This window comes from Varanus komodoensis, unplaced genomic scaffold (assembly GCF_004798865.1).
Source record: "Varanus komodoensis strain SLA01 unplaced genomic scaffold, ASM479886v1 scaffold6_1, whole genome shotgun sequence".
Classification (NCBI taxonomy): domain Eukaryota; kingdom Metazoa; phylum Chordata; class Lepidosauria; order Squamata; family Varanidae; genus Varanus; species Varanus komodoensis.
The window spans coordinates 2,994,291-3,004,711 of NW_025336345.1; the positions used below are offsets into that span (position 1 = coordinate 2,994,291).

Sequence of the window (10,421 nt, forward strand, 5' to 3'; positions counted from 1 at the left end):
GGATGAGGTCTGTGTAGATCAGGGAAAGAACGCATCTAGCTTTCCAGATGTTGGATTTGAACTGCCATCTGTAGCAGCTAGTTCGGTGAATGAGCAAAGTTGTGAGAGATCTAGTTCAGTAGAACCTGGAGGGCACCAAATTCTCTATCCTGGGTATTGGAAGTCAGTCAGCTGGCGGAACAGTGAGTGGCAATTCCTTCCTGGCCATGGAAAACAGGATCTTGAGAAATGTGGGTCTCCTTAATTCACACAAAATATTTGCAAGCTGTGCTAGTCCTTTGGTGCAGCCTCAAATGTGTTGCAAGGGCTCACCTGAGACAGAAAGAATTCCTGGGTCCTTGAGTGTTCCAGAGCAGGTAGGTGGGGAAGAGGGAAAGGATTTGACTCAGGCTACAATCTCTCCCTCTTCCTCTGAATTATGGAGGAGTGGGGGCAGTTCCTGACAGCTGGGGTGGAGTGGAGGGAATAAGGGCACCTTGTCTCCAAGCACTTGCCTACAAAATGAAAGGGATATGCATTCTGAATTGACTACTTGACAAGTTTAAGTGTTGCTATACAATATCCACTTTGCCTAAAGACTTGGCCTTATTTGTCAGGTCTAAGAGCTGCTTTTCTGAAGCTTCTTTGTGGAAACACATGAACCAGGGCAGGCAATGCGTTGGCTGCCGAGGTGTTTAGCCTACAACTCCCATCAGCCCTCACCAACATAGCCAATAGTGAGGGCTGATGGTAGCTGTAGTGTAGGCTAAAACATTTGGAGGGCCACAAGCTGTCCACTCCTGGCAAAGACTGTATATACATGTTGGAATTACACTTCTTTGCCAGTAGATATTTAAGGGGGAAGAAGTGGGTCAAATATATGAATAAGCAAGTGAAGTATTTCTCTGAGGGAACGATACCAGATATTAATTTCTCCAGCTGTCTTTATGGCATCTTTCATGAGCAGGCTAGATGTAGAAATGGAGGTCAGTCTTTTCATCTTTGCCTTTGTGCTTTCTTTTCATCTCCAGCCACTTAAGAAAATGGCTGACAGGATCAGGAAGTACCAGATTTTGAACAATGAAATTTTTGCCATTCTGAACAAATACATGAAATCAGTAGAAACAGACAGCTCTACGGTCGAGCACGTCCGTTGCTTCCAGCCCCCCATCCACCAGTCCTTGGCCACCACCTGTTAAGGGGTCAGTGCTGAGAATGCAATGTGAGCGTTTGTGTTTCTCTGCAATTCTCTGAAATCGGCGAAGAAAACGAGACCAGACTCCAACAAAGACCTGCACGAGAAAACCTAAGAACACGGCTTTGGCAAGAGTGCAGATTTGGACCCACTATACAAAGCTGCATTTTTCTAGAAGGCCCGGTTTGAATGCATGTTATTCTGTATCTTTCTGGCTGGTCGTACCCACTGCTTTGAAAATGTGATGAGGAGCAGAGTGTGATTCCTCCCCTCCCCCATGGTTTCTTTTTCATTAGGGCCAAGATCCACCCAATCAAGCACAAAATGCTATGGTCTTTAAAATGGTAGTTGTTTGGAGAGTTCCAGATAAAGCAGCCAGTGTCTCAAAGTTTTGCTAGTCTTTCATTTGATGCACAGTGAGACAGAACTGTATTTCTGTTGGACATAAAGCCTTGATTTCATTGAGTTTTTCAAAATTCCTCCAAAATGGTGAGGAATTTCTCGATGGACGCAAGGAAAAAAAGTTATTTTAATATCCTTGTCCATCAAGGAAGAGAGCATTTTTCATTGATTCTTTTTATAATTAAACTTCCTTTATCAACTTCATAATAATTGAAGCTGGTTAAGTGGGAGATAACCAAGAGAATTTACTCAGGCTGTGTGTTGACTCTCATTGCTACAAAGTAGAACAAGGTAAAACCTTCTCTGGGAGTCTTCCTTGTTGACCTTCGTGCCTCCTGAGTGAAGGCATGTTTCTCAGGCTTAGCATTCTGGACAGCCAGGAGAAGCAACAAAGGTTTTAACAGCCTGGACCCTCAATGGAATAATCAGGCATGGATTATCTAATTTAGAAATGTAATTCATGCATTTAGTGTAGCATTTTTAATAATGTTCAATAGAACGACAAGATCAACCACTGTGCTTCTACTTTTTGGAATAGTATATGAAATTTGGCCATTAGTCCAAGTTGCTAAAATGGAGACAGGATTTGGAGTACACCCAGTATAACAGTTCATCCATTCTTTTTTAATAGGTGGCAACTTGTCTTCCCTGGTTCTGTAAATATATGGAATTGCAACAAGTTTTAAAGCTCCCTATCAATCCTGTAGAACAAAGGAAAGGAATAACGATGTAAACAGTTTGCAGAATTGTGGATACTGACGGGACTGAAATACCATCTTCTTCCAGCAGCTCACAGCAGCGTAGACTTCCTGTTACCAATGAGCCTCCAAAGATTAGGCCATATCACTTAGTATATTATATTATACTGTCAGTCATAGACAAGCCATACCAAAAGTGTTACCAAGAAGTGGAACTATAAAGTCAGCACCCTCTTGGACCTGGTAAGAAAGTCTTCCCAGCTCCAAATAGGATGATGAATTCATCCCCCAGTTTAGCTTAAGTCTCCCTGGCCCATAGCTCTGTATCATGTAAAGGGAACAATCTTTACAATTTTAAGAGATTCTTTTTTCAATCTGCCTGAACAGTCACCTGAGGTAAATTCATTGTGCAATTTTCACTCCCTACTTCTTGGGGACAGGGATTTCAGAATTACAGTTCTTCAGCTGCGCTGACTCAAGGAAAAGACAGTGTTTTCTTTCTTTCTTTGCTGTACAGTTTCCAAAGTTATTAAGGAAAAACTTAAAATTCAATCCTTGTTCCTTGTTAGACATGAAAGACAAAGGGCCAGGCAGTTCTCCTGTGCGGACCACAATAAAATGAGTGGGAAGGAGTGGTGCATAAGCCACAAGGAGGCTTGCTCAGGACAACTCCTGGGGGAATGTGCCCAATGCCAGGTCAAAATTATACCTGCTGGAGCTCTGATGGCAAAGTTACCCTGATTTTCCTACTGGTAAGAGTAACAGCCTTCAGTTCCCCCATTCTTGTCATTTCTTGACCTTATCTTGGCTAAGGCAGCCTCCACCCTTTCACATCGCAGATATTTTAAACTGTGGCCTTCCTCATTCTGCTCAGCCTGAAGCCAATATGTGAAACCAATGTAGTACTTCAGTGCTGGTGTTTGGCTCATCACCACACAAACATGACACCAGTGATGAAGCTGTCTACAAACTTTTTCCTGTTTGAGAGAGCACATGAAGTAGAAACCTCATACCGTTCAGCATCAGATTGAGGGAGAACATTCTTTCTCAAAGAACATCAGCAGCACAACTCAGCACAAAGCATATTTCCTTTGACAAACTGTTTTGCTTCTTTAAAGCGTTACATTGGTCATAGTTAAATACTCTTCCACAGAATGTGGTCCTGAGACAGTGTGCTGCAAGACTGGGCTCATTCTCCATAATATGGAACTAAGGGAAAACTCAAAGAAGTCATCAGAAGACTTGGACTCAGGCAGTCAGGGACTCAGAATGTGATGGGAAAATAATTCCTGACTATCATTTCCCATCCTAAATTTCTGTGGAACAGTTCAGTGCTTCAGGATTTTGGGTGTTTCCAGTCTTGTTTAATATCTTACATATATACCCTTGACCTCAGAGTTACAAAACTGGAGCAAACATGAGTAACAATTCCAATGCTCTTCATTTCTTCTTTTCACTATTACACATTTTTTGAAATAAACCCTCAAGTTTTAAACACCTGTAGTTATTCACCAGAGCAAAAGGACACAGGTCTGAACTCTCCATTCACTTGGGGAAGCTACTGAAATCAAGAATAAATAAATAAATAAATGCCACCCTGAGGTGTATGTAGAGCCAAGATGTTACATTTTGCATTCTATGTTCAACAGAGGACTCAGCTAGACAGTTGTTAATTGTTACTCAACATTGTTTTCAGTTTTATGAAATGGATTTGAGATATGCTGACATGGCACATTTTCGCACAGGGATTCTCAGTTACCCTGTTGTGAAGTTGATGTTATCTGTAGGAAAATCCTACATGTTGTACTGAAGTTAGAAGGAAGGCAGAATTGAGCTCAGGGTAATAATTCTAGTCTTTGAGTATGGGGAAAATTCAGGGTCAGTTTAACCCTGTAAACGGTTAAAAAAACAAACAAAAACCAGGTATCTGTCCAGCATCAGCCTCCCTACCAGGAAGATTTTGCTTTAAGATGTCTGTCCTCTGATTCCTTCCCATGGCTTTATAATGGCCTTCATCAAACATTCTTCACTGGATAGTTCTGGCTGCTCCCCACCTGAACTACACAATAAAATTGCTGTCAGGGAGTAAAGCTAAGAAATCCAAGTTCTTGGTCAGGCATTCCCGTACCGTGGCAAGATATGCAGAGTTCCAGAATCACACTGCTCATGTGCCACTAGGAACAATTGTGCCGCTATGAAATACCTCGAATGCACTTGCAGGCCCAGAGTGCCCATTCACAGAGGAGGCTGCGCAGTCCACTCTTGCTCTAGCCTTCCGACTGGCATTCGCTGCAAGCTGAACTCTCTGCCGTGTCTTTCTGATTGGGTGTGCAGAGACAGCAGCAAAACAGTTGCCCTCGGAGAGTGCCCAATTCATATTGGGACGCAGGCTAGAGACCCTCCAGAGCTGGTAGTCTTCACTCTGACTTGCATTGGGGAATACTGGTGTGAATTGCTCCTCCCATGTTAATTCAGGGGCAGAGGGGGACAGCGCTCCCCGCTTTCCTTTGGGTAGCACTGATCCCCAGTGAGTGGGTTACAACAATATGACTGAATCGGCCAGCCGCAGGAAGAGAAAGGGTTAAACAGCCCAACCCTGCCGCATCTGAGGCTGCTTTTCTGCTAGAAGAAACACATTTTCAGGTGGGTGGTCAGGAAGAAACATGCAACTGCATGAACTATTGAGTTCAGCATTAAGCATTCCAAGTGGAATGCAGGAAACCACAAAGAAACATAGTGCAAGATACATCCTGGGTTACTCACATTAGAATAAACTAGGAGAACAAAGAGTCCAGACTGGTTCAGCAACGAAAATGAAGAGCTATGGTTCCTTTGGGCTCATAGTACAACCTGGTTTTCTATCAGTTTGATTTAGGGACTTCGTAGAAGAAATGAACAAATTCTTGTGCCCTTCAGACATGATCTGATTCCTAGCAGCACTTGTCAGAAATATCAATGGTCATATTAATTCCTCTGCTCCTCTGTATTGCTCTGGTTATAACTGATATTTGTCAGAGTTTTTTTTAAAAAAGCATTTAAAGAACAACTTTGCATAATTCTTCCAAATGTACCATATTTCTATGAAGGATTGTCCAGGACTTTTTGTACAATGAATTTACATTTATTTATGGTGCGGTATATTTACATTAGTGATCCACTATGGTGTTTGAATTCTTGAATCATATTTGCTATGCAGCGGAAAATGATATATATTGTTTTGTAAGTTTTGTTCTTTCATCATTGGTCAACAGAAGTTTCTCATTTCCATTCAAAATGCTTCTGCAACGTTAAGGCACCTTGTGTGTGGTGCCATGATTACCTGTATTGCGACTTTCAACAATGTGTACAGCAAAGCTGGGAGAAACCCTGTTAACAAGGAAAAAGTAAATAAAAAATAATCAAATGGTGTGAACAGAGGGTGAGGAAATGGTTATGAGGTATATGCTTGTATGTGGGTCAAGGTAACAGCTGAATCAACCACAGGACCATTCAAGACTCACCAGGGCTCCCATAAGAATTGGGAATTCAGATCTTCTCCATTGCTGTTTCCCATCCCACCCAGTTACCATCATACCTGCAATGTCATGTTCTCAGTGCCACCCAACTCAAGTGGCTTAGGGTGCCGGATTCAAAATGGTAGGAAGAATGCCATTTATTTATCTATCTATTAGTAGCTTTTCTGTCCCGTCCCCTACAGAATGTCTCAGGACAGCTGCCAAACTTTCCTGATGCTCAAAGGTCCAAGCCCTTGGGCATGGACTAAGGGCATAATCCAGGGATGTTTTCATAATATAGCTTGAGGTATGCATTACCATTTCAAAGGTACCTGGATGTAGCTCTGTATGTATGGCCACTTATCGCAGGTGCTGTTATACTGCTATTACCTCCTGACCATGGCCCAGTAGTGATAAACATTGTCGAGTTTTGTACTTCTGGTTTCTGATTTCTTCTAGAAGTGCACATTACGGTGAATGTCAGGAGCTGGAGATGAGTGTTAATTAAGAAACACTTCTATCCCTGCTCTGCTGATTGAGAAGTATAGTTACATTTTTTCATTTATGTAAATTATGTGCTTCATTAATTTCTTACATTTTATGACATGCAGTAGCCAAGATCCTCTGAGCTGTTCACAAAGCGAAACTGGAAACCATAAATTCAGTAACAGTAAAGCACATCATAAAAAGCATCCTATAAAAGTACTATGATCCACTGCTGTCTGCCTGCTGGTGGGACCAACCACTAGTACAATAGGAAGCTAACTGTTCCCAAAGACATTGAAAAGAAGCAGAAATTCCCATTTCTGCAGTGGCAATGGTCAACAGAGGTGGCAGCAGAAAACAGAGACAAATGTTTCCACTCACTGGCAAGGGAAAGAAGCTGCACTAATTGTTGATCTCATGCATGCAATAGAATACATGGAGGCGTGGGAAAATAAATACTAAGTCAAAGGTAGGATGAAGAACACTGAGGAACTAAGAGAGACCTTGTTATGCACACATCACACAAAAGGTCTGGGGACCCAACAAGCAAAAGCTACCAGACAAAATCCAACATAAATTCAGTAAGTAATGTTCTGTTAAAACAAACTGTACTCTAACTACTGCACAAAGAAAAGCTATTCATGGAACTGCAATAAATGTAATCTGAAGCAGAAACACACAACCCGTGGTACTGTCCCCACAGGTCCTGCTGGGGAAAAAATGCTCACCTTCCTCCTAAAGCCCTAACAGGCAGACCAGTTTGGGAAGGGTGGGACAAGGTTGGCAATACATATCAGAGAAAATGTTACTCTGGGTTTCCACACCCCTTTTGGAGTAGAGTCAATAGATGCAGAGTTGCATATGGAAGAAGGTATTTCCTAAGACATACTGGTCCCTAGTAGTATTAACCAGCACCTTGGAAACTAAGAGCTAGTCAGAAGTAGACGCCTGCAAAAGCAGTCTGGCAAATGACTCAGTGAAGTTAGGAAATCATAAATGACAGGTGTTAGACACTTCATTTTACAAGATGAGATGCAACTATTTGATACGCTGGCTGCCAGCTGACCTCAGCAAGCATGCATCCAGATATTTTGGATTCTTTTCCACGTGTGGACCTTGAGATGTGGGGCAGTGAGTCTAGAAATATGAGGGCCACCTGAGTCAGTTCTCAGCTGATTGAATGGCCCCAGGTGTGACTGATGGGATGATTAAAGGAATGCCTCCTTCAAAAAAGGCTGCCCACTATTATTCCCAAGAAGCAGTAACAAGACCTTTCTGAAGGAGACCTTCTCTTGACCCGAGAGATCTGCTAAGGTGATTTAGGAGCTACTGTCATTGCAACTCCAGATGCATGGATTAAACTGATCATCTAGAGTCTAGATTCTAGACCATTTCAATGGGCCTTTGGCCAGAACATTGGACAGACTGCTTGGCCACCCTAGTGACCAAGGATGCAGGAGCCAACATAAGTAGTTCTCTTGGCCCTCCTGATGGCCACTGACCCTACTGAGCATGGTACCCTTCTGAACCATGCTGCAGGACTGTTTTGGATGTACTTTTTTTTTTTACTGTTTTGCAATTTTATTCTTTCCGATTGTTGCACACTGCCTTGATGGCTTTTGAGCAGGGAAGGTGGTATATTGATGCTCATAAATAAATATAATGAGGCTTATGCGAATGGGGTGGCATACAAGTATTCCAAATAAATAAATAAATATTTCACTGGGGCATTTCTGAGAGTTTTCTGTTCATAAGCAGAGTTTGACTCAGTTTCTCTAAGGGGCTAATTCTTCAGAGCAAAAGCTGCTTAACATAGAGTTACCTTTCTAGGAGCAAACAGTACACTCCTAATCATCACATGGTCTTAAGAATAATATCTTTGAAAGGGTTTATTCATCATAAGGGTGCTGATTTCAAATCCCTTCAGTACTTGCACTCAGTATTTATAGTGTTATACAGAAGCACCTTAAGGAATTTCAAAGAATCAGTAGAGATCTAATTAAATTCCATTGGATGCCTCCCAAGTACCAAGTGACCAAGTATGACCACACTTTTCTTAATCTGACAATATACAACAATTTACACACACACACACACACACACACACGGTATCCTGGATTGGCAGGGTACTAGATTCAGTAACAAGATGCTCTAATCAATAGCAGAAGAATTAGGATAACTAAGCACTGCAAACTACAGTAGGGAATCATTGCCATTGATAGCAAGTGAAACAATGTGTTATGCAAGGATAGCTTTCCAGGCACATGGGACATGGTTGAATGCCCTGAATTGTCCTCCTTTTTTCTCACACACAGACTCTAGTATTTGCATCTCTAGTCATGTCTTGCTCTTCCTATATTTTTTTAAAGACCTTGCCATATTAATTGTCCCCTAAATCAGTTATATTGCTATATTTACTGATTTTATTGTCATTACTGGTTTTATTGTGAATTGTGAACTTTTAACTGTGTTGCATATGTTGTGAGCTGCCCAGAGAGCATTATGGCTAATGGAGCAGCACACACATTGAATGAATGAATGAACAAGGTATTTAGCTCTTAAAATATTTTAAATTACTGTTACTCCTTTTAAAGTCTTACAAAAATCGAAGCTTAAAAATGGATCTTTTAAAGTTTCTTTGTTCCAACCACTGTGTTATTTATTTTTATTACAAATATCAGTCTGAGAATGTTGGCTATAGGGGACTCATAAATGGAAATATTAATTATGAAGATGATGACAATTAGGCAGCTTTGAGGTCCTTTTTGCATTGCATTTGGCAAACATACTTTTTTTAATTTGGCAAACATAAATTTTACTCATTTGAAAGTAATTATATCACCTAAGGGATAGCAACAGTCAGGACAACAGACCTATGAAATGTTCAACAGCAATACATGAAGCAATAAATTGGAAAAGGCACTCCTTTTAATCCCATAGTAATTACAGCATGACTCACAGCCATACTGTAAAGGACAGAACCTTTGTTTTGCAAAGCGAGAGTAAAGGGGTTGCCATACCCCATGCGATTCAACCAGTTATTCCTCTTCGGTTTCCTGCCTTTATTTGTCAGTAACTTCACAGCATGGTGGTCACATGAGTCCTAACCACAACTCAGTACAAAACTTTTAGCTTTTAGCATGTAAAATGTGTGTTCTGTAGTGCAGGACTGATTGCATTAATATATTACATCAGAGCCAATTAGGTTTACATAGAAGAATAGAAGCTTTTAAGTTTCACATAATTCTACTTTGAGTTTCTGCCTGATCAAGTCACACCAAGATATTTTTGTTTCCTTTCTTTGGAATGTTAGTATCTTCTTGGTGGTCTCTCTGCATCACATATATGGGGTCCTGCATTAGGGAAGATTCTCCTGGTCAAGCCTTGTTGTTGTTAGTCGCGAAGTCGTGTCAGACCCATAGTGACCCCATGGACAACATCCCTCCAGGCCTCCCTGTCCTCCACCATCTGCCGGAGACCACTTAAGCTCACACCCACTGCTTCAGTGACTCCATCCAGCCACCTCATTCTGTGCCTCCCCTTCTTCTTTTGCCATCTGTTATTCCCAGCATTAGGCTCTTCTCCAGGGAGTCCTTCCTTCTCATTAGGTGGCCAAAGTATTCGAGTTTCATCTTCAGTATCTGGCCTTCTAAAGAGCAGTCAGGGTTGATCTCCTCTAGGACTGACCAGTTTGATCGCCTTGCAGTCCAAGGGACTCGCAGGAGTCTCCTCCAGCACCACAATTCAAAGGCCTCAATTCTTCGGCGCTCAGCCTTCCTTATGGTCCAACTTTCACAGCCATAAATTGCAAGTGGGAAAACCGTAGCCTTCACTATATGTACTTTTGTTGGCAGGGAGATGTCTCTGCTTCTTAGTATGCTTTCTAGTTTTGCCATAGCTTTCCTCCCCAGGAGCGTCTTTTAATTTCTTGGCTGCAGTCCCTGTCTGCGGTGAACTTGGAGCCCAGGAAAATAAAATCTGTCACTACCTCCATTTCTTCCCCATCTATTTGCCAGGAAGTGAGAGGGCTGGATGCCATGATCTTAGTTTTCTTAATGTTGAGTTTCAAGCCAACTTTTGCACTCTCCTCCTTCACCCGCATCAAGAGGCTCTTTAGTTCCTCTTCACTTTCTGCCATGAGAGTGGTATCATCTGCATATCTGAGTT

At 41.8% G+C, this 10,421-nt stretch overlaps 1 protein-coding gene across 1 annotated transcript in view; it reads left to right on the forward strand.

Moving 5' to 3' along the window:
• CYFIP2 (cytoplasmic FMR1 interacting protein 2) overlaps positions 1-5,682 on the forward strand; it is an 83,926-nt gene extending 78,244 nt beyond the window's left edge. Inside the window, exon 31 of the mRNA XM_044450964.1 lies at positions 1,011-5,682. Coding sequence (XP_044306899.1) covers positions 1,011-1,178 — 168 coding nt within the window. The 3' untranslated portion in view covers positions 1,179-5,682. The remainder of the gene's footprint in view (positions 1-1,010) is intronic.
• Positions 5,683-10,421: the final 4,739 nt, after the last annotated feature.